At 50.7% G+C, this 27,067-nt stretch overlaps 1 protein-coding gene across 2 annotated transcripts in view; it reads right to left on the bottom strand.

The window, feature by feature from the left end:
- Positions 1-3,255: 3,255 nt before the first annotated feature.
- ALDH3B2 (aldehyde dehydrogenase 3 family member B2) overlaps positions 3,256-27,067 on the bottom strand; it is a 29,902-nt gene continuing 6,090 nt past the window's right edge. Inside the window, exons 1-11 of one of the 2 annotated variants that reach the window (XM_025356223.1) lie at positions 15,407-15,554; positions 15,151-15,321; positions 8,603-8,765; positions 8,039-8,149; positions 7,707-7,827; positions 7,448-7,533; positions 7,242-7,323; positions 6,406-6,792; positions 5,512-5,678; positions 4,772-4,871; positions 3,256-4,508 (exon numbers count right to left, since the gene is read on the bottom strand). In XM_025356223.1, coding sequence (XP_025212008.1) covers positions 4,324-4,508; positions 4,772-4,871; positions 5,512-5,678; positions 6,406-6,792; positions 7,242-7,323; positions 7,448-7,533; positions 7,707-7,827; positions 8,039-8,149; positions 8,603-8,765; positions 15,151-15,209 — 1,461 coding nt within the window. In that variant the 5' untranslated portion in view covers positions 15,210-15,321; positions 15,407-15,554 and the 3' untranslated portion in view covers positions 3,256-4,323. Of the gene's footprint in view, positions 4,509-4,771; positions 4,872-5,511; positions 5,679-6,405; positions 6,793-7,241; positions 7,324-7,447; positions 7,534-7,706; positions 7,828-8,038; positions 8,150-8,602; positions 8,766-15,150; positions 15,322-15,406; positions 15,555-27,067 lie in introns of those variants that run through there. The other variant, XM_025356224.1, reaches the window with a different exon arrangement.

Below are 27,067 nucleotides of genomic sequence, written 5' to 3'. Positions count from 1 at the left end.
GCCTCAAAGGTTGTGTCTCTCATCTTTTGGAGACATTAAATGATCAGGCTTATTTGGTAAATAATATGGGAAGCATTGTCAAATAGAAATGGTGTTAACTTCCTTTAAGTAATGTTTGTGTAAGTGTGTCACTAAACTATGGGAAATGGTTTGAGATTCCTAAAACTCTGATATGCCAAAATATGTGTCATGACTGTGATGATTGTGTCGCATGGTTGTATGCCACAGAAATGCTTAAATTTCTGGCAGGGCGCAGTGGCTCACGTCTGTACTCCCAGCACTTTGGGAGGCGGAGGCAGGCGGATTAAGAGGTCAGGAGATGGAGACCATCCTGGCTAACATGGTGAAACCCCGTCTCCACTAAAAATACAAAAAATTAGCCAGGCGTGTTGGCAGGTGCCTGTAGTCCCAGCTACTTGGTAGACAGGAGTGTGACCGCTGAAGCACAGCATCACCGGGAGACTGTTAAGCCTCCAGATGGCTGTGGGCGGGCCTCACTGATGTCAGGCTTTCCACAAGAGGTGGTGGAGCAGAGTCTTCTCTAATCACCGCCCCCCTGGGGAAAGAGAGACTCCCTTTCCCGGTCTGCTAAGTAACAGGTGCCTTCCCCAGGCACTGATGCTACCCCTAGACCAAGGTCCGCTAGGTAATGGGTGCCTTCCCAGGCGCTGGCGTTACTGCTACACCAGGGAGCCCTCTAGTGGCCCTGTCCAGGTGTAACAGAGGGCTCACACTCTTGTCTTTTGGTCACTTCTCACCGTGCCCGTTCAGCTCCTATCTCTGAATGGCCTGGTTTTCCCTACGTTATAATTGTAGAACAAAGATTATTATCATATTGGAATAAAGAGTAATGCTAAAAACTAATGATTAATGATATTCATATACAATCATATCTATAATCTATTTCTAGTATAACTATTCTTATTCTATATATTTTCATTATTATACTGGAACAGCTTGTGCCCTAAGTCTCTTGCCTTGGCACCTAGGTGGCTTGCCGCCCACACCTGTAATCTCAGCACTTGGGGAGACCGAGGTGGATGGATCACTTGAGGCCAGGAGTTTGAGACCAGCCTGGCCAACATGGTGAAACCCTATCTCTCCTAAAAATACAAAAAAATTAGTCGGGTGTGGTGGTGGGCACCTGTAATCCCAGCTACTCAGGAGGCTGCGCAGGTGAATCGCTTGAACCTGGGAGGTGGAGGTTTCAGTGACCCAAGAATGTGCCACTGCACTCCAGCCTGGGTGATGGAGCAAGACTCTGTGGTAATAAAATAAAATAAAAAGATTGAACAAAACAAAAATAATTACATGAAATTAAGTAATTGATACAAATACTTAAATGTGAGACTTAATATGACTTAAATATGAGACTGTCACCTCACTTTGTTTTCCAGATTCAAGGAAATTTTCTGTCATAAAGTGCCTATAGTTTGTGAGGACTAAACTCTGATTTTTTTTCTTCTTTTGCCCAAATTCCCCCCTAAGGGGCCTGGGGAGTCACGCCCTACAAACCACAGAGTCTCATCAGAGAGGCTTTAATTTTAACCCTGTAGCGTGGTCTGCTTTCTGACCTGACTCTGGCATAACCTCACATAACAAAAAAGAGAAGAAATCAAAATACTTTAACCCCAAATGTATTTCCTTGCCATATCTTGCAACTGCCCTGCAAAGTTGTCTCCTGTGGGAAAAATTTACATTCTGTAGAGAATCCCCTTTTCCTTTTTTTTTTTAACTTCTTTCCAGATCCAGGAGATAATCAGCTAAGAGCCAGGCACCCTTTTATGTTAGATAAGAAACATTTTAGGCCAGTGTGGTGGCTCACGCCTGTAATGCCTGCTCTTTGGGAGGCCGAGGCATGTGGATCACTTGAGGTCAGGAGTTCAAGACCAGACTGACCAACGTGATGAAACCCTGTCTCTACAAAACTACAAAAATTAACCAGGCGTGGTGGTGTGCGCCTGTAATCCCAGCTGCTCGGGAGGCTGAGGCAGGAGAATCACTTGAATGCAGGTGGCAGAGGTTGCAGTGAGCCGAGATCGCTCCACTGTACTCCAGCCTGGGCAACAGAGCAAGACCCCATCTCAAAAAAAAAAAAAAAAGAAAGAAAGAAAAAAAAAGAAAAAGAAAGATTTTACCACCTGCTATCTGAGAGCTTCCTCTGCACAATAAAACTTGGTCTCCACAATCCTTTATCTTAACCTGAACATTTCCTTTCTATTGATCACAGGTCTTCAGATAAGCTCAACCAATTGTCAAGCAGAAAATTTTTTAATTTACCTATAGCCTGAAAGCCCCTGCTTTGAGTTCTCCCATCTTTCTGGACCAAACCAACATATATCTTGCACATATTGATTGATGCCTCACGTCTCCCTAAAATGTATAAATCCAAGGTGTGACCTGACAATCTTGGGTACACGTTCTCAGGATCTCCTAAGGGCTGTGTCACAGGCCATGGTCATTCATATTTGGATCAGAATAAATCTCTTCAAATATTGTACAGAGTTTGGCTCTTTGGGTCGACATTTGCAATAATTTGACTAAGTGTCCTCTGTGAACAAAGGCAGAAGTATTCACTTTTTCTCCCTACTTGATTCCTGCAAAATTCAGAAACTATTCATGAATATTCTTATTTATATATACAAAAACAAACAAACAAAAACAAACACACAGAAACCCTGCTCTCTGGGCCGGGTGCAGTGGCTCACACCTGTAATCCCAGCACTTTCAGAGGCCAAGGCGGGCGGATCACCTGAGGTCAGGAGTTCAAGACCAGCCTGACCAACATGGTGAAACCCCGTCTCTACTAAAAATACAACAAATTAGTTGGGCATGGTCGTGGGCGCCTGTAATCCCAGCTACTAGGGAGGCTGAGGCAGGAGAATTGCTTCAACCCGGGAGGCAGAGGTTGCAGTGAGCAGAGATCGCGCCTCTGCACTGCAGCCTGGGATACAGGGTGAGATGCCACCTCAAAAAACGAAAAACAAATCCTGCTCCCTGTAAGCAGGACACAATTAGAAACATCGATTGTATTACCAAGGTTTGGACTGAATCACCGTATTTAAGAAATGTGGGCTGGGCATGGTGGTTCACACCTGTAATCCCAGCATTCTGGGAGGCCGAGGTAGACTGCTTGAGCCCAGGAGTTCAAGAGCAGCCTGGGTAACGTAGTTCTAAATCTGAGATTTCCTTTATGATCAAAGATGGGTGGCAACCCCATTCTACAAGATAAGTGTCAACCTCAGAGAGACAGACTTTCCAGAACAGGTGAATTTATTTGGGAAGAGCAGAGGATTACTATCTGGGCTATGAGTGCTAGGAAGGATCCCAGGCATACGCAGAGGGCCACAGCCAAGGGGAAGCTTTTAAAGGACAGAAGTCCATGTAAGCTGCTTTTAAACAAGGTTTGTTTAAAAGGTTTGTAGGTCACAAGCTGATCGCAGAGTTGGCGATGGTTTTCTGGTGGAGACGGCCATGGTAGGTAAGCGTCTGCAGCTCATTTGGAATACTACAGTCTTGAGGACGTGCTTTCGAGATGCCCCGTGTCTGGTCTACATGCAGGAGTGTCTTGTGATAAATCCCGTTATGGGCATGTGTGTGTGAGGGCTTCTTTGTGGCCCCCCTGACTCCATTGTATTAGAGTTTGACATAAGTGACTCCATTTTGGTTCCAGCAACTTTCACATAAGGAAACTGAGGCTCAGAGAAGTGAAGGGACTTGCCCACACGTCCCAGTAACACTCTGCAGTGGAAGGATGCAAACCCCGGCTTTCTCTGTGGATGGAGCTGCTGTGGGTGAGTGCAGGGTGCTGTGTGAACCAGAGGGGTGGTGCAGAGACCAGTGTGGGATGTGAGAGGATCCCTGGGGGAGGCAGTGCTGGAACAATTGGGACGGGGCAGAGGCGGAAGTGCGTGTGTGCCTAGAGGAGAGAGCAAAGGCCTGGAGAGATCCACGCTCTCAACCGTTCAGTGCTGCTGCCCCTAAGAAGGCAGAGCACCGTATTTTCCAGGGTCACGCTGCCCCTGGGACTGGGCCTGGCCAACCTTGACCGAGAGAGCAAAGGGCTAGAATTGGGGAGGGTGGGATGAGTGAGGTTACTTGGCATGTTCTATAGTCTCTTGGCCTCTCTCGAACAGCATCCCTCAGATAGAAGCAAGACTTTGCTTTGCAACCCTGGCAGCCAGGATGCAGTCACGTGACAGCTCCAGCAACCTGAGGCTGGGGGACCCTGCGGTCTGGAGGAACAATGTGAGTTGGGAGCACAAGCCCGTCATGGCTAGACTCAGGTTTCTCTGCGTGACCCGTTGGAGGCGGGTGGGACGCTCACAGGAGGGTGCAGCTGTTGGAGCCCATGCCCCAGCGCAACAGCTGCTGGTTCCAGTCGGTGTAGGGCGGGTAGCGGATCTCCTTTAACTTCTCCAGGCCAGAGGGGGCGAGCAGGCAGGTGCGGTGGTGGGAGAAGGTGTCGAAGGTGAACTTGCCGTGGTACCGGCCCATCCCGCTGTGGCCTAGGTGGGCACAGAGAGCAAGGACCTGAGGCCAGGCTGCCCATGCAGCCCTAGCAGCAGGCCACTGCCCTGGCCAGGGGCACACAGCTGGCAGGGAGCTCAGAGAGAGCCAGGCCACTCACAGAGCCATTGTACAGATAGGGAAACTGAGGCCTTGAGAGGCCCAGGGCCCGGATCAAGGTTGAACAGTGAGCGAAGGGACTTCCTCGGTCTGGGGTACCAAAGCCAAGCTTTCCTGGGGGTGGGAATGGGCAGGTACCTACCAACTCCCCCCAGCGGCACAGACAGCAGAGACAGATAGAGGAAGCCGTCGTTGCCTGCAAAGCTGCCACTGCTGGTCCGCTCCAGCATCTGGTTCACAACCTGCCGGGGAGTGGGAAGGTGGGTGGTGGGCTCCAGTCATGGGAAGAGGGCTTGAGCCCCGCACATTCCACAGTGGAGGTGAGCCTCATCCTCACATGCCCCTCCACCTGCCCCTCCACCCTCTAACAGGCAATAATCTCCCCTCTAAGCATCTTCTGGGGACAGCACCTGTCAGTGATGGTTGGGGTGCCGTGGGGTGAATACCAACATGGCGCAAAGACCAGGAAGCCCTGCAGGACCGCGGGGCTGGCAGCCTTGAGTCTAACGGTGAGGTTAGGATACTGCAGTGTGGGCTGCAGGCCCCACCACGACCCGCTGGGCTCTATCAGGCCCCCGCTCTGCTCTGTCCCTGACCTCCATTCGGGGCCTCTGCTTGCCCATGCAGAACCTTTGCACAGTCCAGGTGCAGGCTGCTCCGGCCAGGACAGAGGACGGGCCCGCTACATGCCTGGTGGGTTTGGGCCCTGTCCTCTCTGCCAGGCATCCTTGCGCCAGATGCGGTGGTACCAGCTGGCCTAGATATAGTCACCCTTGAGGCATCTGCTGCTCCAAAGCCCTCCTAGGAAGGGCTGTGAAAGGAAAGGGGCCAGTCTGTGCCCCTTTCAGCCCCTCATTGCCCCCAACCTGGCTGTACACCCACCTGGCTGCTGTTGGAGAAGGCATACAGGGCCAGGGGCTTCTCCCGCCTGTTGATGAACTCGATGGCCTCGTCCACACTCCTCACGTTCACGATGGGCAGGATGGGCCCGAAGATCTCCTCCTGCATCACCGGCTCCGTCTCCTGCACGTCCACCAGCACTGTGGGGGCTGCCGGGCACCAAAGACCGCTCAGCCCCAGAGCCACAGTCAGGATAGCACCCAGGACTGGGGGTAGAGATGGGGACAGGGCCACGGGCCAGGGCTCCAGGCCAGGATCCTAAGGTCTGACTTCCCACGGCTTCAGGCTTCGGAGTGTTTAGGGAAGAAAGTCTCCCCATAGACTCCCAGGAGGGACCCTAGGTCTTCCCCAGCCTGCTCAGGGCCTGTGGGGCCCAGAGAATCCCCCAACCTTGGTCTTACAGTCAGGGGTGATGGGATTCTTAGAACCTTGGGGTTCATGAGGCGACAGCACCCCAGAATGTTGGAGCCACAGTGTCCCGTGAGCTGCTGAGCCGTATGGCCCAGGAGACTGGGGAGCTCAGGACGGGGCCATTAGAGTTTAGAACCTGGGGATCGTGGGCTCGGAGAATCTGAGGCTGTGGCCTTTCAGGACAGCCGGTGGTGGGATGGGAGTTCATCTTAGCACGCTGGGCCCTGGAGCCCTGGGATCCGAACTCAGCGAATCCAGGGCTGAGGGACCAGAGTTTGGCCTTGTGGGGCCACAGGCTCGGAAGCACAGAGACGGAGTCACGGCACTGGACCCGTGGCTCAAGGCCGGGCTCTGACAGTGGGGCCGGCTTTCAGGTGCGGGTCCAGACTCGTGGCCCAGCCGTGGGCCCTCCCTTGAGGAGGGGTCTTGGCCCAGGTGGGCTGTGGTAGGGGCAGCAGGACTCACCGATGTAGCGATCGCTCTCGTCACTCTGGCCCCCAAAGGCCACGTGGCCGCAGCCCAGCAGTGCCCGCAGCCGCTGGAACTGTTTCTGGTTGATGATGCGGCCCAGGTTTGGGGAGCTCTGGGGGTCGTCGCCATAGAAACGGGTGATGGTGCTCTGCAGGGCGGGCAGCAGCCTCTCCTGCATCTCGGGGCTGCACAGGACGTAGTCGGGGGCCACGCAGGTCTGGCCAGCGTTGAAGTAGCGGAACCAGGCCACGCGGTTGGCCACGGTCTGGGGGTCGCAGTTGTCGTCCACGTAGCAGGGGTTCTTGCCCCCCAGCTCCAGGGTGACAGGTGTCAGGTGTTTGGCGGCAGCAGTCATGACAATCTTGCCCACACGAGGGCTCCCTGGGTGTGGAAGGAAACCAGAGTGGCCGTTCAGTGACCTGGGCCAGGCGGGATGGCCCAGCCCCGGGCCCCGCTCCTCCCTGGAGAGGTGTTGGAGTCAGCGGGCTCCCTAGGCACGCGGTGAGGAGACCCCATCCTCAGCTGGCCTTGACCACACGCTCCAGGCACCTGAGTCTTGCCTGCTTTCTTCATAGAAAGTCCTGGCCCGTCTCACCGCTCTCCTGGCTGCTGTGGCTCACACACTGGGACCTGCCTCCAGCCCGGTCACCCCAGGATCTAATTGCTCCAATGTGCCCAGGGCCTGGCCTGTGCAAGCAGACGGCCTCTGTGCCAGCTCCAGCTCCCATGTGTCGCCACTACTGGCCCCAGCCTCCTCCCTCCACAGCCCTCCCACCCTCTGCCCTGCTGATCCCCTCCGCCTACTCTGGGAACCTGGCCTGGCCCCTCACCCGTGAAGAAGATGTAGTCAAACTTGTGCTCCAGCAGCTGCCCTGTCTCCTGGGACCCGCCCAGCACCACAGCAAAGCAGCTCTGCAAGGCAGGATGGGCGGCTCAGGGTAGCTCGGGGGCGGGCTTAGGGGCCAGCTGGGCCTCCTCAGCCTGCAGGGGTGAGGTATAGGGATGCCGGGCACTGCTGGGGCAGGGCCACCCTCACCTGGTCCAGGTACTGGGGCAGCACCTCAGCCAGGACCTTCTCTGTGCCCTGGCTGATTTCTGACGGCTTCAGCACCACGCAATTCCCTGCAGGGGCAGGTGGGGACGTCACTGGGGGAGCCCAGGGTCCCCATGCCCAACCAGGGGCTGGGTTCAGAGGGCATGTGAGGCTGAGGGTGCCTCATAGGCAGGATTCCAGGGGCCTTTTTGGGAGGGGCTACTGGGCGGGAAGAGCATGGGGTTCGGAACTCCCTCCTCACCTGCAGCGAGGGCGCCCACCAGGGGCACCAGGGTCAGGTTCACGGGATAGTTCCAGGGTGCGATGATGAGGACCAGGCCAAAGGGTTCCTTCCGGATGAAGACCGAGTCCAACTTCGTGAACTGAGGCACAGGGCAGACGGTGAGGCCCTGCCAAGGGCTACCCCAAAGCCTACCCACTGCGCACTTGGGGCCTCAGCTCCCTGTGCGATGGAATCCCAGGAAAGACGAGAAAATCAGTGACTCGCCCGGGGCCTTGGTGGCAGAAGGGGGCCTGGACCAGAGCTGCCTGGTGCCCTGCCCTTCCCTCCTGCCGCCTGCCAGCAGGACTCACCACGTTCGTGGAGCCCGGTTCGTCCTTCATCCAGGCCTGCAGGTTCTTGAGGGCATAGTCAACCTCATTCTGGCTGGTGATGATCTCAGATACGTCTGCCTCGAAGGCTAACTGTGGTGGTGGAGGTGAGAGAGGTCAGTCCCAGACCCGGGCCAGGAGGGGTCCAGAATTTGAGGAGGGCACACTCAGGCACCACCAGCACCGGACACATAAAGACAGCTCCTATGGGAGGCACTGCGGTCCCCTGGGAACTGCGCATGGCTGCAATTCTGATCTGTGACTTCCTGGCTGTGTGGTCTTGGGCAAGCGATGTTAACCCCCGAGTGCCTCAGTTTCCTCATTTGCAACATGGGGACAGCCATCAAGCCTGCATCACAGGGTGGCTGTGAGTGTTCAGGAGTGAAGGTCAGGTGCCTGCCACACTCCACATGCCAGGGAAGGGGTCTGTTAAACAAACAGGGATAAAACTAGGGACACAGCCAGTCACTAGGGGGCATGGACCCTTCTGAAAGAGGACAGGGATGCCGCTCCAGCCCCTGCCTGGGCGCACCCTCCACGGCCCACCTTATGCAGGTCCTGGGCCAGTGCGTCTTGCAGAAGCTGCTTGTTTTCTTGAAGAAAGCGGCCCAGGCCTTGGAGCTGCGCAGCCCGGAACTCGGCCGGCCGCGTGCGCCCCGACTTGAAGGCCTCCCGCAGCCGCCGCAGCATGCCCTGGAAGGGGTCCATCCTGTCAGACAGGGCAGAGTGAACTGGATGGCTGGGCTGCCCACCTGCACCCATGGGGGCTCACAGACACCCCACCTCGTACACACACAGACCCACTCGAATGACCCCACGGGGCTGGGCCTGCCTGCTCCACCACCCCCCAACTCACCTGCCTCCCAGGCGTGTCCATGAGGGAGGGCCCTGGGCTTGACCTCCCCCACTCCTGGGAGAAGATCCCCCTCCTGGGCGCTCTGAAAGCCCAGCACACCCCACACCTCGGGTGACCACCATCCCAGCTCTTCACTGCACTTCCCCTCCTTGCACAGACACACACCCACCCACGTTGGCACCTGGCCACGGCTCCGCCCAGACCACTCAGGCGGAACAGAGCTCTCCCCTGGGCCTCCCTCCCTTCTGGGTCTAAACGAGGGACTCGGAGGGTTCTTTGCTCCAGAGCTCACAGAGGTTGCAGATGGGGAAACTGAAGCCATAGACGTGCCCTAGCGCTGATGAGGGTTTGGCACCCGCTCTGGGCGGGGGTGGCACTCGGCGGGTCGTAGAAGGAAGTAGAAGCGGAGGAGAGAGCTCCGGGGTTGGTATCCGTGGGCACAGGTGGCAGGTGGAGGTAGGTTGGCAGAGCTGAGACTGCCCCAGGGCATGAACCCCTCTGGGCTTTAGCCTGAGGGCCCAAGGGAACCCCGGTGGGTTCTGGAGAGGAGGAAGGACCAGGACCGCGGGGGTGGGGGAAGGGGTCCAGGGGGACACTCAGGAGGATTGCCAGGTCCTAGCAAGGGGATTCTGAGCATTCCAGCCCAGGGGCTGAAGAATGGCGTGCAAATCCTGTGTCTTTGTGTATCCGTGAGTCTGTCTGTGTCTTTGTGTCTCTGTGTCTTTGTGTGGGTCTCTCTGTGTATGGCTGTCTTTGTGCCCTTTTGTGGGTATGGGTGTCCGCGTGTGTCTGTGTATGTATGGGTGCTGTGTGTCTTTGTGTGTATGGGAGTCTGTGTGCATGGGTGTGTGTATGGGTATCTGTGTCTCTGTGTGTATGGGTGCTGTGTGTCTGTGTGTGTATGGGTGTCTGTATGTCTGTGTGTCTGTGTGTATGGGTGTCTGTGTGCTGTATGTATCTGTGCGTGTGTGGGTGTCTGTCAGTGTGTGTCTGTGTGTCTGCATGTGTATGGGTGTCTGTGGGTCTGTGTGCGTCTGTGTGTATGTGTATGGGTGTCTGTGTGTGTCTGTATGTGTATGGGTGTCTGTGTGTGTCTGTATGTGTATGGGTGTCTGTGTGTCTGCGTGTGTATGGCTGTCTGTGGGTCTGTGTGCGTCTGTGTGTATGTGTATGGGTGTCTGTGTGTCTGTGTGTGTATGGGGGTCTGTGTGTGTATGGATGTCTGTGTTTGTGAGTCTGTGTGTCTGTATGTGTATGGGTGTCTGTGTCTTTGTGTTTGTGTTTGTGTGTGTCCATGTGTGTGAGTCTGTGTGTGTATGGGTGTCTGTGTGTCTGTGTGTGTATGGGTATCTGTGTGTGTATGGGTGTCTGTGTGTGTGTGTATTGGTGTTTGTGTGTCTGTGTGCATCTGTGTGTGTATGGATGTCTGTGAGTCTGTGTGTATGGGTGTCTGTGTGTGTATGGATGTCTGTGTGAGTCTNATGTGTGTCTGTGTGTGTATTGATGTCTGTGTGTGTATGGGTGTCTGTGTTTCTGTGTGTCTCTGTGTACGGGGGTCTGTATGGGTGTCTCTCTCCATGTGTGTCGTGTGTGTAAGTGTATCTGTGTGTCTGTGTATGGGTGTCTGTGTGTGCATGGTTGCTGTGTCCATGTGTTTCTGTGTGTGTATGGGTGTCTGTGTGTGTCTGTGTGTGTATGGGTGTCTGTGTCCATGTGTGTTGTGTGTGTCTATGGGTGTATACGTGTGTATGGGTGTCTGTGTGCATCTGTGTCTGTTTATGGGTGTCTGTGCCCATGTGTGTCTGTGTGTGTATGTGTGTCTGTATGTGTATGTGTGTCTGTGTGTGTATGGGTGTCTGTGTGTGTATGGGTGTTTGTGTCCATGTGTGTGTGTATGTCTGTCTACGTGTGGACTTCAGTTATCTCATCCCTCAGCTGCAGGTCACAGGGCCATGCCCAGGGTTGCTGCCTCAGACCCGCATTGCTGAGGGCAGTGGAGGTGAGTGGTTAGCAGGGCCTTGGCATCCCCAGTGAGTGTCCTGGAGGCCAGTGGCACCATCTGCACTTGCACCGCACCAAGCACTCTTGTCATATGTGATGCAGGGACAGTGCTCCCCCGTGGACAGAGCCAGCTGAACCAATGGCAGAAGTCCCTGTCCTTATAAATGACAAGATGAGGAGAGCAGCCCCTGCCTGGCTCAGGTCCCAGCTGAAGAATGTGGGGAGACAGGAAGCCATGCTGGGCACCTTCCCAGCCACACCTGCAGATGCAGCCTCCCTCCCCTGGGCAGCGTCGCCACCATTCCTGGCACAGGACCCCCACACTCAGTGTCCGGCCCCCCCGCATGAGGGCCTGGAGGAGGACGCAGCACCCAGGGCTCCGCAAATATTTATCTACTGTCTTTGCTCAAGCCCTATCTTGGGCTACAACCTGGGTGGGTCCTGGGCCCTTCTCTAGTAGCAGGCAGTTTTGGCCTGCAGCGCTTCCTGCCCCAAAGCTGTGCCTGGAATTCAAGCATCAGCAGCCTCCACCCGGCTTTCAAGCAGCTTCTGGTTACATCAGCTTAGCTCTAACCTCTTCCAACGCTCCCTGGTGCCTTTGGAGGGATGATCGCCTCCGCCCTGAATCAAGGCCCAGATTGGAGGAGTCTGGGATGAGCTATGGCACACAGATGTCCCGCTGTTCATCCCAGGAACCTGGCCTCAGTGTGGTCACAACTTCCCCAGGTGAGGCAGGTGGGGCAGAGGAACCCCTGCCCTTTCTGAGCTGTCATCGCCTGTCCTCACGTGTGCACATCTGGTGCTCAGTGAAATAATCACGGAGCCAGCAGCATCTGCCTGATGGATGAGGAAACAGACAGGGGCTGGTGCGGACCCAGGCCCTGCGTCTCATCCAAGGTGCTTTCTTGTCCCGCCCACCTGCTGCAGGGCAGGGGTCCTGGCGCTTGCTGGGCGGGGCTGACTGGTGGGAAAGGGAAATATCTTGGACCCCCAAAATCATTAAGCTAAAAGGAAGATTCAAGCTGGAAACTGATCAGGGTCAACCTGCCTCCCCTTTATTTATTTATTTATTTATTTATTTATTTATTTATTTATTTTTTCTGAGATGGAGTTTCGCTCCTGTTGCCCAGGCTGGAGTACAATGACGCGATCTCGGCTCACCACAACCTCTACCTCCCAGGTTCGAGCAATTCTCCTGCCTCAGCCTCTGGAGTAGCTGGGATTACAGGCACGCACCACCACGCCCAGCTAATTTTGTACTTTTAGTAGAGACGGGGTTTCTCCAAGTTGAGGCTGGTCTCGAACTCCTGACCTCAGGCAATCCGCCGGCCTCAGCCTCCCAAAGTGCTGGGATTACAGGCATGAACTACCGGGCCCGGCCCTGCCTCTCATTTTATTCACAGCCACCCCCCACTGCTCACCGAGATAGATGCATATTCTGATTGCCTCCTTTGCAAAGGCTCATCAGAAACTCAAAAGAATGCGGTCTCTCACCTACCTAGGACCTGGAAGCTCCCCAAACCCCAGTCCCACCCCCTGCTTCAAGATGTCCCTGCCTTTCTGTATGGAACCAATGTACTTCATATATATATACACACACACATATATACATATATAAAATGTGTATATGTAATGTATATATATGTATTTTGTGTGTGTGTGTGTGTATGTGTGTGTGTGTGTGTGTATATATATATATTTTTTGAGACAGAGTTTTGCTCTTGTCGCCCAGGCTGGAGTGCAGTGGCACAATCTCGGCTCACTGCAACCTCCAACTCCCAGGTTCAAGCGATTATCTTGCCTCAGCCTCCCGAGTAGCTGGGACTACAGGCGACCACCACCATGCCCTGCTAATTTTGTGTTTTTAGTAGAGACGGGGTTTCACCATGTTGGTCAGGCTGGTCTCAAACTCCCGATCTCAGGTTATCCGCCCGCCTCAGCCTCCCAAAGTGCTGGGATTACAGGCGTGAGCCACTGCGCCCAGCCTTGTTACATCTCCTGTCTCCCTAAAATGTGTAAAACCAAGCTGTGCCCAGACCACCTTGGGCACATGTCGTCAGGACATCCCCAGGCTGTCACAGGTGCACGTCCTCAACTTTGGCAAAATAAACTTTTTTTTTTTCTTTGAGATGGAGTCTCGTTCTGTCACCAAGGCTGGAGTGCAAGTGGTGTGATCTCGGCTCACTACAACCTCTACCTCCCGTGTTCAAGTGATTCTCCTGCCTCAGTCTCCAGAGTAGCTGGGATTACAAGTGTGCACCCCCATGCCCAGCCAATTTTTAGTAGCGACAGGATTTCACCATGTTGGCCAGGCTGGTTTCAAACTCCTGTCCTCAAGTGATCCACCCGCCTCAGCCTCCTAAAGTGCTGGGATTACAGACGTGAGCCACAACACCTGGCCACAAAATGAACTTTCTTTTATTTTATTTATTTTTATTTTTTTTACACAGAGTCTCGCTCTGTTGCACAGGTTGGAGTGCAGTGGCGCGATCTCGGCTCACTGCAAACTCCACCTCCTGGGTTCACGCCATTCTCCTGCCTCACCCTCCTGAATAGCTGGGACTACAGGCGCCCACCACCACACCTGACTTAGTTTTTGTATTTTTAGTAGAGAGGGGGTTTCACCGTGTTAGCCAGGATAGTCTCGATCTCCTGACTTTGTGATCCACCCGCCTCGGCGTCCCAAAGTGCTGGGATTACAGGCAAAATAAACTTTCTAAATTAATTGAGACCTGTCTCAGATTTTCTGCATTTACACTGGGGACCCCCGGCTGCTCACCAGGCAGTTCCTGACTGGACCTGGGTCACACAGGTGACCACTCCAGACTTGGCCAGCCCTCGCGGAGCTCACAGTCCACACGTGGAACAATTATGTCATTAGAAACATGATCAGTGTGGCCTGGGTTTCTTCCAGAGGCGGCCAGAGACCAACCCCTGGCTCTGACTGCCATGGGGAAGTGGTAGGGGAGGGCCTCTTGGAGGGCCAGTGATCTGGACAGAGGGACAAATGTGCAAAAGCCCTCTGGGGGTAGATGCTGAGAAATAAGACACAGCGGCAGGTCGAGGCCTGATGGGACCTGTCATATGGAGAGGGACTCAATCCCTTGGCAGTGGCCACGCCTGGTGCAGGGCCCAGAAGGAAGTCAGAGCTGGCATCTGAGGCCAGGCAGCTGGCATGCACATCTCATTTAAGCCTCACAGCTATTATTATTACCCAGTTGGAAGGACAGGGAAACCGAGGCTCTGAGAGACAACCTGATTTGCCCTCCTCACAGCCTCAGTGTGAGGAGGGAGGCCCCCCAGCCCCTCTCCTCACACCAGCCCTGTGACCACGGTGACCACGTGCCAATGTGTGCCTTGCGCCCTTCACTGTCTTCTCAACATCTTCCTGCAGTTTCCAGACTTCCTTTTTTTTTTTTTTTGAGACGGAGTCTCGCTCTGCCGCCCAGGCTGGAGTGCAGTGGCCAGATCTCAGCTCACTGCAAGCTCCGCCTCCCAGGTTTATACCATTCTCCTGCCTCAGCCTCCTGAGTAGCTGGGACTACAGGCGCCCGCCACCTCGCCCGGCTAGTTTTTTGTATTTTTTAGTAGAGACGGGGTGTCACCGTGTTAGCCAGGATGGTCTCGATCTCCTGACCTCATGATCCACCCATCTTGGCCTCCCAAAGTGCTGGGATTACAGGCTTGAGCCACTGCGCCCGGCTGCAGTTTCCAGACTTTCTAAATGCGAATGTAGTATTTCTAGAACCAGAAACAAGCAATGCATGTTGCTTTTAAAATCTGAAACCAAAGATCCGACTTTCGCTTCAACTCCCAAGAAGCTCTCTGCTTCCAATCCCCGATTCTCTGGCACCTCCTGATCACAGCCCTGGTGCCCCCCACCGAGTCCTTGTCTGTCCACAAAGCTGCCTTCTCCCCTAACCTGGGAGCTCCTCAAAGGGAGGACGGGGTCTGTCCCCATCCCTGGGGCTCCTGGGGAACAGGCTTCATTTCCAGGGGTGCTTCCCAGGAGCCTGCCACAGGGCAAGGTGAGGCTCAGAAGACACCAGTGCCCACCTCCCTCTCCTGAGCAAGCCCTGTGCCCATGGCCCCTGCAGCCACAGGCCCCTTGGTGGGCTCGCCCCCTGATCCACGTGCCATGAGCACACATCCCCTTCCCTCCATGCCCCTGGTTCCCACCAGTGCCCTTTACCTTGAGCTCCCTCTGCCCGACCCTCACCCCTGTGCCCCCACATACCCCAGCGTGGGCTCTGCTCCTGGGTTCTTCACTGCACCTCCACCCCCTTTCTTGGACATGCTGCCTTCAGATGCGCAGGCTCTGCTCCTACCCCCAGGCCTCAGCCCTGCTGTGCTGACTGCGATCCTCCCAGGAGCCTGGCAGCTCCCAAACCAACTCCCGTGCCCACGCCTGGCAATGGGGTAATCATTGGGGTGATGCTCAGGGTTACCCAATAGGCGTGGGGCAGGGCTGCATGTCCTAATTACGAGCCTGCCTTTTTCTCACTGCCAGGATCTACAGCTGCTCTGTGTCTGCCCTGTTCTTCCAGGGCCGTGCCCCCAGGGACCACACTGCACAGCCAGCTTGGGAACAGGTTAGACAAGTCAAGGCTGTCTGAAGCTTTGCTGTGTGGTTACTGGAATGGGCTAGCAGGGAGATACCTGAGCAGGAAAAAGGATTCCCAGGGGAAGGTCACAGGATGAAAATATCAGCAAGACCCTGGTGGCAAATGTTGCCTCCACCAGGAAGTCCTCCTAGGACCCAGCCACAGTGGTCCCATGCCACCCATGGCCCCACCTAGGGTCTCTATGCTAAATCTTCATCTCCCTCCTCTCCTCTCCTCTCCTCACTCTTCAGGGTTCACAGGTCAAGATGAGCAACTGTGGCTCTATTTCCACTCCCAATGTGCCCAGCTGGCACAGTCAGGGCAGAGGAAGGGGCCGAGACCTTTGCAGAGAGAACCCTGATGGGTGACGGCACCTGTAGCTCTTGGATAGTGCATTGTTCATTAGTTTATTTACTGTACAACCGTGGGTAAGTTGCTTAAAGTCTCTGAGCCTTTCAGAAGTTAACAATAACACCTAATTGCCATGGTTCTTGAGAGGGTCACAGAGGGAGATGTGAGAATGGAAAAGGAAGATCACAGCTCCTAGCACAAAATCAGTGCCCCTCAACGTTGCCTGCTAATGTTTCCACAAGTATTTGCTGAGCACCTTCTAGGTTCCCGGGGGGGCAGAATGAGCTCAGGTCCCACTATTGTCCTTCGTGGATGGCGTGACCCTGTCCCCACCCCACTTTCCCCCAAGCCTGAGGCCAAGGACACGCCCTGTTGAGGGCTGTAGAGTCTCTTGGCAGAGTGTGCAGCCCTGTGAGCAGGAGGGACATCTGAGATAACCCTTGGTTGTGACTGGAGCCAGCCCAGTGGGGGCCACAGCCTGTGACCAAGCCCTGGTCCCGGAATCCTCGGTAGCTAAAGATGTAAATGCCAATGTGACACCAGGAACCGAACTCGGGATGTTGAAGGGGACACAGGGCAGAATCCTAGGGCCCATCTAAAAGCAGCAGATGGGTTATGGCCACTGGGGAGGTCCACTGCCTCCAAACCACTGAATTGTACACTGTAAATGGGTGAGTTGTATGGGATATGAATTCTATCTCAGAAGCTGTTTTGTTTTGTTTTGTTAAACTGAACTGACAAGAAGCCTGAATAGGCTACAAATAAATTAAAAGACGGTCAACCTCAGTAGCAATTGTTAAAATGTAAAATAGGCCCGGTGCAGTGGCTCACACCTGTAATCCCAGCACTTTTGGGAGGCTGAGGCTGGTAGATCACTTGAGGTTAGGAGTTCCAGATCAGCCTGGCCAACATGATGAAACCCTGTCTCTACTAAAAATACAAAAAGTTAGCCAGGTGTAGTGGCATGTTCCTGTAATTCCAGCTACTCGGGAGGCTGAGGTGGGAGAATTGCTGGAACCTGGGAGGCAGAGGTTGCAGTGAGCCGAGATCACACCATTTGCACTCCAGCCTGGGCAACAAGAGAAAATTGAAATCATATCAAGCATGCTCTCAGACCACAGGGGAATAAAACTGGAAATCAACTCAAAAAAGAACCTTCGAAACCATACAAATACCTGGAATTTAAATAACCTGCTCCTGAATGAGCATTGGGTCAAAAAAAAAATCAAGATGGAAATTTAAAAAATTCTTCAAACTGAATGACAATAGTGACACAATCTATCAAAACCTCTGGGATATAGCTAAGGCTGTGCTAAAAGGAAAGTTCATAGCCCTAAATGCCTACATCAAAAAGTCTGAAAGAGCACAGACAATCTAAGGACACATCTCAAGGGACAGAGAAACAAGAACAAACCAAACCCAAACCCAGCAGAAGAAAGGAAATAACCAAGATCAGAGCAGAACTAAATGAAATTGAAACAGAAAAAAAATACAAAAGGTAAATGAAACAACAAGCTTGTTCTTTGAAAAGATAAATAAAATTGATAGACCATTAACAAGATTAACCAAGAAAAGAAGAGAGAAAATCCAAATAACCTCACTGAGAAGTAAAACAGGAGATATTACTGTCAGATCTCTGAGCCCAAGCCTGCACGTATACATCCAGATGGCCTGAAGCAAGCGAAGAATCACAAAAGAAGTGAAAATGGCCGGTTCCTGCCTTAACTGATGACATCGCCTTGTGAAATTCCTTCTCCTGGCTCAGAAGTTCCCCCACTGAGCACCTTCTGACCCCCACCCCTGCCTGCTAAAGAACAACCCCATTGACTGTAATTTTCCATTACCTACCCAAATCCTATAAAACGACCCCACCCCATCTCCCTTCACTGACTCTCTTCCAACTCAGCCTGCCTGCACCCAGGTGACTAAAAAGCTTTATTGCTCACACAAAGCCTGTTTGGTGGTCTCTTCACATGGACGTGCGTGAAATGTGGTGCCATGACTCGGATCAGGGGACGTCCCTTGGGATATCAATCCCCTGTCCTCATGCTCTTTGCTTCGTGAGAAAGATCCACGCACTACCTCTGGTCCTCAGACCAACCAGCCTAAGGAACATCTCACCAATTTTAAATCGGGTAAGCGGCCTCTGTTTATTCTCTTCTCCAACCTCTCTCACTAGCCCTCGACCTCTTTCTCCTTTCAATCTTGGCACCATCCTTCAATCTCTCCCTTCTCTTAATTTCAATTCCTTTCCTTTTCTGGTAGAGACAGAGGAGACACGTTTTATCCGTGAACCCAAGACTCTGGCACCTGTCACAGACAAGGGAAGACAGTCTTCTCTTGGTGTTTAATCACTGTGGGGACGCCTGCTTGATTATTCACCCACGTTTCAGAGGTATCTGATCACCACGGGGATGCCTGCCTTGATCCTTCACCCTTCATGGCAAGCACCACTTTTGGGGGGCAAGCACCCCCTACTCCTTCTCTTTGTGTCTCCACCCTCTCTTTTCTCTGAACTTGCCTCCTTCACTATGGGCAAACTTCCACGCTCCATTCCTCCTTCTTCTCCCTTAGCCTGTGTTCTCAAGAACTTAAAACTTCTTCAACTCACACCTGACCTAAAACCTAAATGCCTAATTTTATTCTACAATGCCGCTTGACCCCAATACAAACTCGACAGTTGTTTCAAATAGCCAGAAAACGGCACTTTCGATTTTTCCATCCTACAAGATCTAGATAATTCTTCTTGTAAAATGGGCAAATGGTCTGAGATGCCTGACCTCCAGGCATTCTTTTACATATAGGTCCCTCCCTAGTTTCTGTTCCCAATGCAACTCGTACCAAATCTTCCTTCTTTCCCTCCCACCTGTCCCCTCAGTCCCAATCCCAAGCATCACTGAGTCTTTCCAATCTTCCTTTTCTACGGACCCATCTGACCTCTCCCCTTCTCCCCAGGCTGCTCCTCGCCAAGCCGAGCCAGGTCCCAATTCTTCCTCAGCCTCTGCTCCTCCACCCTATAATCCTTTTATCACCTCCCCTCCTCACACCTGGTCCGGCTTATAGTTTCTAGCCCTCCCTCACCTGCCCAACAATTTTCTTTTAAACAGGTGGCTGGAGCTAAAGGCATAGTCAAGGTTAATGCTCCTTTTTCTTTATCTGACCTCTCCCAAATCAGTTAGCGTTTAGGCTCTTTTTCATCAAATATAAAACCCCGGCCCAGTTCATGGCTCATTTGGCAGCAACCCTGAAACGCTTTACAGCCCTAGACCCTAAAAGGTCAAAAGGCCATCTTATTCTCAATATACATTTTATTACCCAATCTGCTCCCGACGTTAAATAAAATCCCCAAAATTAAATTCCGACCCTCCAACCCCACAACAGGACTTAATTAACCCGCCTTCAAGGTGTACAATAATAGAGTACAGCCAGCCAAGTAGCAACATATTTCTGAGTTGCAACTCTTTGCCTCCACTGTGAGAGAAACCCCAGCCACATCTCCAGCACACAAGAACTTCAAAATGCCTAAGCTGCAGCAGTCAAGCATTCCCACAGGACCTTCTCTATCAGGATCTTGCTTCAAGTGCTAGAAATCTGGCCACTGGGCCGAGGAATGCTCTCAGCCCAGGATTCCTCCTAAACCTTGTCCCATCTGTGCAGGACCCCACTGGAAATCAGACTGTCCAACTCACCCAGCAGCCACGCCCAGAGCCCCTGGAACTCTGGCCCAAGTCTCTCTGACAACTTCCCACATCTTCTCGACTTAGGGGCTGAAGACTGACGCTGTCCGATCACCTCAAAGCTTCCTGGACCATCACAGATGCTTTGGATAACTCTTGCCGTGCAGGGTAAGTCCATCCCCTTCTTAATCAATACGGATGCTACCCACTCCACATTACCTTCTTTTCAAGGGCCTGTTTCTCTTACCTCCATAACTGTTGTGGGTATTGACGGCCAGGCTTCTAATCCTCTTAAAACTCCCAAACTCTGGTGCCAACTTGGACAATTTTCTTTTATGCACTCTTTTTTAGTTATCCCCACCTACCTAGTTCCCTTATTAGGCTGAGATATTTTAACAAAATTATCTGCTTCCCTGACTATTTCTGGACTACAGCCACACCTCATTGCTGCCCTTTTCCCCAGTTCTAAGCCTCCTTCACATCCTCCCCTTGTATCTCCCCACCTTAATCCACAAGTATAGGACACCTCTACTCCCTCCTTGGCGACTGATCATTCACCCCTTACCATCCCATCCCATTAAAACCTAATCACCCTTACACCACTCAACACCAATATCCCATCCCACAGCATGCTTTAAAAGGATTAAAGCACCAGGTGTGGTGGCTCAAGCCTGTAATCCCTGCACTTTGGGAGGCCAAGGTGGGCAGATCATGAGGTCAGGAGATCGAGACCATCCTGGCTAACACGGTGAAACCCCATCTCTACTAAAAATACAAAAAATTAACCGGGTGCAGTGGCAGGCGCCTGTAGTTCCAGCTACTCAGGAGGCTGAGGCAGGAGAATGGCGTGAACCCAGGAGGCGGAGCTTGCAGTGAGCCGAGATCACGCCACTGCACTCCAGCCTGGGCGACAGAATGAGACTGTGCCTCAAAAAACAAAAACAAAAACGGATTAAAGCCTGTTATCACTTGCCTGTTACCACATGAGCTTTTAACTCTCCTTGAGCCTATAAACTTTCCTTACAATTCCCCCATTTTACCTGTTCAAACACCGGACAGGTCTTACAGCTTAGTTCAGGATCTGTGCCTTATTAACCAAATGGTTTTGCCTATGCACCCCATGGTGCCAAACCCATATACTCTCCTATCCTCAATACCTCCCTCCACAACCCTTCCACAACCCATTATTCTGTTTTGGATCTCAAACATGCTTTCTTTACTATTCCTTTACACCCTTCATTCCAGCCTCTCTTCGCTTTCACTTGGACTGACCCTGACACTCCTCAGGCTCAGCAAATTACCTGGGCTGTACTGCTGCAAGGTTCGCGGACAGCCCCCATTACTTCAGTCAAGCCCAAATTTCTTCCTCATCCATTACCTATCTTGGCATAATTCTTCATAAAAACACATATGCTCTCCCTGCCTATTGTGTCTGACTGATCTCTCAAAGCCCAACCCCTTCTACAAAACAACAACTCCTTTCCTTCCTGGGCATGGTTGGATACTTTCGCCTTTGGATACCTGGTTTTGCCATCCTAACAAAACCATTATATAAACTCACAAAAGGAAACCTAGCTGACCCCATAGATCCTAAATCCTTTCCCCACTCCTCTTTCCGTTCAATGGAGACAGCTTTCAAGACTGCTCCCACCGTAGCTCTCCCTGACTCATCCCAACCCTTTTTTCATTACACACAGCCAAAGTGCAGGGCTGTGTGGTTGAAATTCTTACACAAGGATGGGGACCGTGCCCTGTGGCCTTTTCATCCAAACAACTTGACCTTACCGTTTTAGCCTAGCCACCATGTTTGAATATGGCGGCTGCCACTGCCTTAATACTTTTAGAGGCCCTCAATGTGGGGAAAAGAAAGAGAGATCTGGCTGGTCGCAGTGGCTCACGCCTGTAATCCCAGCACTTTGGGAGGCTGAGACAGGAGGATCACGAGGTCAGGAGATCCAAACCATCCTGACTAACACGGTGAAACCCCATCTCTACTAAAAATACAAAAATTAGCCAGGCACAGTGGTGGGCTCCTGTAGTCCCAGCTACTCGGGAGGCTGAGGCAGCAGAATGGCGTAAACCCGGGAGACGGAGCTTTCAGTGAGTGGAGATCGTGCCACTGCACTCCAGCCTGGGCGACAGAGCGAGGCTCTGTCTCAAAAAAAAAAAAAAAGAAAGAGAGATCAGACTGTTACTGTGTCTTTGTAGAAACAAGTAGACATAAGAGACTTCATTTTGTTCTGTACTAAGAGAAATTCTTCTACCTTGAGGTGCTGTTAATGTGTAACCCTGGCTACAACTGTGCTGGCAGAGACATGTGCTGTGTTGACTCAAGTTTTAATGGATTTAGGGCTATGCAGGATGTGCTTTGTTAAAAAAGTGCTTGAAGGAAGTATGCTTGCTAAAAATCATCACGTTCTCTAATCTCAAGTACCCAGGGACACAATACACTGCAGAAGGAAGGTCACAGGGACCTCCGCCTAGGAAAGCCAGGTATTGTCCAAGGTTTCCCCCATGTGATAGCCCGAGATATGGCCTCATGGGAAGGGAAAGACCTGACTGTCCCCGAGGCCAACACCCATAAAGGGTCTGTGCTGAGGAGGATGAGTGAAAGAGGAAGGCCTCTTTGCAGTTGAGATAAGAGGAAGGCATCTGTCTCCTGCTTGTCCCCAGGCAATGGAATGGAATTGGTGTAAAACCCGATTGTATGTTCTATTTACTGAGATAGGAGAAAACCACCTTAGGGCTGGAGGTGAGACATGCTAGCAGCAATACTGCTCTTTAATGCACCGAGATATTTGTATAGTGCACAGCACCTTTTCTTAAACTGATTTATGACACAGATACCTTTGTTTACATGTTTTCCTGCTGATCATCTCCCCACTATTACCTATTCATCCCCCTCTCCAAGATGGTAGAGATAATGATCAACAAATACTGAGGGAACTCAGAGACAGGTCCCTGTGCCCGTCCTCCATATGCTGAGCACCAGTCCCCTGGGCCCACTTTTCTTTCTGTATACTTTGTCTCTGTGTCTCTTTCTTTTCTCAGTCTCTCATCCCACCTGATGAGAAACACCTAGAGGTGTGGAGGGGCAGGCCACCCCTTCACTCAAAATCACAAACTGTGCTCAATTCACTCTACAATTCTCATAACTTCCAAAATCTATTTTCTTCCTCACACCTGATGCATATACTTTCTGCCCCCGTCCACTACCTCTCAGCAAGTCGAACTCATTGCCTTAACTCGAGCCCTCACTCTCGCAAAAGTACTACCTGTCCATATTTATACTGACTCTAAATATGCCTTCCATATCCACCCCCATGCTGTTATATGGGCAAAAGAGGTTTCCTCACTATGCAAGGGTCCTCCATCATGTAATAACAACTCTTCTCAAGGCTGCTTTACTTCCTATGGAAGCTGGAGTCATTCACTACAAGGGCCATCAAAAGGCATCAGATCCCATCGCTCAGGACAACGCTTATGCTGATAAGGTAGCTAAAAAAGCAGCTAGCGTTCCAACTTCTGTCCCTCACAGCCAGTTTTTCTCCTTCTCATCAATCACTCCTACCTACTCCCCCACTGAAACTGCCACCTATCAATCTCTTCCCACACAAGGCAAATGGTCCTTAGACCAAGGAAAATATCTCCTTCCAACCTCACAGGCCCGTTCTACTCTGTTGTCATTTCATAGCCTCTTCCACATAGGTTACAAGTCGCTAGCCCATCTCATAGAATCTCTCATTTCCTTTCCATTGTGGAAATCTATCCTCAAGGAAATCACTTCTCAGTGTTCCATCTGCTATTCTACTACCCCTCAGGGATTATTCAGGCCCCCTCCCTTCCCTACACATCAAGCTTGGGGATTTGCCTCTGCCCAGGACTGGCAAATTGACTTTACTCACATGTCCCAAGTCAGGAAACTAAAATACCTCTTGGTCTGGGTAAACACTTTCACTGGATGGGTAGAGGCCTTTCCCCCAGGGTCTGAAAAGGCCACTATGGTCATTTCTTCCCTTCTATAAGACATAATTCCTCGGTTTGGCCTTCCCACCTCTATACAGTCCAAAAACGGACCGGGCTTTACTAGTCAAATCACCCAACCAGTTTCTCAGGCTCCTGGTATTCAGTGAAACCTGCATATCACTTACCTACCTTACCTTTCCTCAATCTTCAGGAAAGGTAGAACGGGCTAATGGTCTTTTAAAAACATACCTCACCAAACTCAGCCACCAACTTAAAAAGGATTGGACAATACTTTTACCACCTGCCCTTCTCAGAATTCGGGCCTGTCCTTGGAATGCTATAGGGTATAGCCCATTTGAGCTCCTGTATAGACGCTCCATTTTATTAGGCCCCAGTCTCATTCCAGACACCAGACCAACTTGGACTGTGCCCCAAACACTTGTCAACCCTACTCTCTTCTGTCTAGTCATACTCCTATTCACTATTCTCAACTACTCATAAATGCACTGCTCTTGTTTACACTGCCGGTTTACACTGTTTCTCCAAGCCATCACAGCTGATATCTCCCAGTGCTATCCCAAATCGCCACTCTTAACTCCCTCTTAAAGTAAATAAATAATATTTGCTGTCAGGGCTATGCTGAACCTCCTTGGGCACTCTCCAATTGGATGTCCTGGGTCCTCCCAATTCTTAATTCTTTAATACTTGTTTTTTTCCTGCTCTTATTTGGACCTTGTGTCTTCCATTTAGTTTTTCAATTCATACAAAACCACATCCAGGCCATCACCAATCATTCTATATGACAAATGCTTCTTCTAACAACCCCACAATATCACCCCTTACCACAAAATCTTCCTTCAGCTTAATCTCTCCCACTCTAGGTTCCCACCCTGCCCCAATCCTGCTCGAAGCAGCCCTGAGAAACACTGCCCATTATCTCTCCATACCACCCCCAAAAATTTTCATTACCCCAACACTTCACTATTTTATTTTATTTTTCTTATTAATATAAGAAGACAGGAATGTCAGGCCTCTGAGCCCAAGCCTGCACGTATACATCCAGATGGCCTGAAGCAAGTGAAGAATCACAGAAGTGAAAATGGCTGATTCCTGCCTTAACAGATGACATTACCTTGTGAAATTCCTTCTCCTGGCTCAGAAGCTCCCCCACTGGGTACCTTGCGACCCCAGCCTCTGCCCGCCAAAGAACAATCCCTCTGACTGTAATTTTCCATTACCTACCCAAATCCTATAAAACAGCCATATCCCATCTCCCTTCACCGACTCTCTTTTTGGACTCCGCTCGCCTGCACCCAGGTGATTAAAAAGCTTTATTGCTCACACAAAGCCTGTTTGGTGGACTCTTCACACGGACACACATGAAAATTACAACTGACACCACTGAAATACAAAAGAGCATTCAAGGCTAGTATGAACCCCTTTACACACATAAGCTAGAAAACCTAGAAGTGATGCATACATTCCTGGAAAAATACAACCCTCCTAGTTTAAACCAGGAAGAATTAGATACCCTGAGCACAGCAATAACAAGCAGTGGGATTGAACTGGTAATTTAAAAATTACCAACAACAAAAAAGCCAGGACCAGATGGATTCACAGCAGAATTTTACCAGACAGTCAAAGAAGAATTGGTACCAATCCTTTTGACACAATTCCACAATATAGAGAAAGAAGGAACCCTCCCTGATCCATTCAATGAAGCCAGCATCACCCTAATACCAAAACCAGGAAAGGACACAACCAAAAAAGATAATTACAGACTGATATCCTTGATGAACATAGATGCCAAAATCCTTAACACAATACTAGCTATCCAAATTCAACAACATATCAAAAAGATAATCCGCCATGATCAAGTGGGTTTCATACCAGAGATGCAGGGGTGGTTTAATGCAGGCAAGTCAGTAAATGTGATACATCACCTAACCAGAATTAAAAATGACAATCACATGATCATTTCAATCGATGCAGAAAAAGCATTTGACAAAATCCAGCACCCTTTTATGATTAAAACCCTCAGCAAAATCAGTATACAAGGGACATATCTTACTGTAACAAAAGCCATCTATGACAAAACCACAGCCAACATAATAGTTGAAAGCATTCCCTCAGAGAACTTGAACAAGACAAGGATGCCCACCCTCACCACTCCTCTTCAACACAGTACTGGAAGTTCTAGCCAGAGCAGTCAGACAGGAGAAAGAAATCAAGGGCATCCAAATCAATAAAGAGGAAGTCAAACTTCCCCTGTTTGCTGATGATATAATTGTTTACCTTGATAATCCTAAGGACTCCTCCAGAAACATCCTAAAACTGATAAAAGGATTCAGCAAAGTTTCTGGATACAAAATTAATTCACACAAATCAGTAGCTCTTCTATCCACCAACAGCAACCAAGCAGAGAATCAAATCAAGAACTCAACCACTTTCACAATAGCAAAAACAAAACAAAACAAAACAAAAAACTTAGGAATATATCTAACAAAGAAATCAAAAGACCTCTAAAGGAAAACTACAAAACACTGCTAAAAGAAATTATAGATGACACAAACACATGGAAACACATCCCATGCTCATGGGTAGGTAGAATCAATATTGTGACAATGGCCATACTGCCAAAAGCAATCTACAAACTCAACACAGTCTCCATCAAAACGCCACCATCTTTCTTCACAGAGTTAGAAAAAAAAATTCTAAAATTCATATGGAACAAAAAAGAGCCCGCATAGCCAAAGCAAGACTAAGCCAAAAGAACAAATCTGGAGGCATCACACTACCTGATTTCAAACTATACTCTAAGACCATAGTCACCAAAACAGTGACATATTGGTCTAAAAATAGGCACATAGACCAATGGAACAGAATAGAGAACTCAGAAATAAACCCAAATACTTACAGGCAGCTGATCTTCAACAAATAAACAAAAACATGAAGTGGGAAAGGACACCCTTTTCAGCAAATGGTCCTGGGATAATTGGCTAGCCACATGCAGGAGAATGAAACTGGATCCTCATCTCTCACCTTATACAAGAATCAACTCAGGATGGATTAAGGAATTAAACCTAAGAGTTGAAGCCATAAAAATTCTAGAAGATGACATTGGAAAAACCCTTCTAGACATTGGCTTAGGCAAGGATTTTATGACCAAAAACCCAAAAACAAATGCAATAAAAACAAAGATAAATAGCTGGGACCTAATTAAATTAAGAGCTTTTGCACGGCAACAGGAACAGTCAGCAGAGTAAGCAGACAACCCACAGAGTGGGAGAGAATCTTCACAATCTATACATCTGACAAAGGACTAATACCCAGAATCTTCAACGAACTCAGACAAATCAGTAAGAAAAAAAACACAATCCCATCAAAAAGTGGGGTAAGGACAAGAACAGACAGTTCTCAAAAGAAGATACACAAATGGCCAAGAAACATGAAAAAATACTCAACATCACTAATGAGCAGGGAAATGCAAATCAAAACCACAATGCGATAGCACTGTACGCCTGCAAGAATGGCCACTTAAAAAAAAAAAAAAAAA

Source organism: Theropithecus gelada, chromosome 14 (assembly GCF_003255815.1).
Source record: "Theropithecus gelada isolate Dixy chromosome 14, Tgel_1.0, whole genome shotgun sequence".
In the NCBI taxonomy this organism is placed as follows: domain Eukaryota; kingdom Metazoa; phylum Chordata; class Mammalia; order Primates; family Cercopithecidae; genus Theropithecus; species Theropithecus gelada.
The sequence above is the reverse complement of the archived record's forward strand: the minus strand, read 5'-3'. Positions and strand labels throughout refer to the sequence as shown.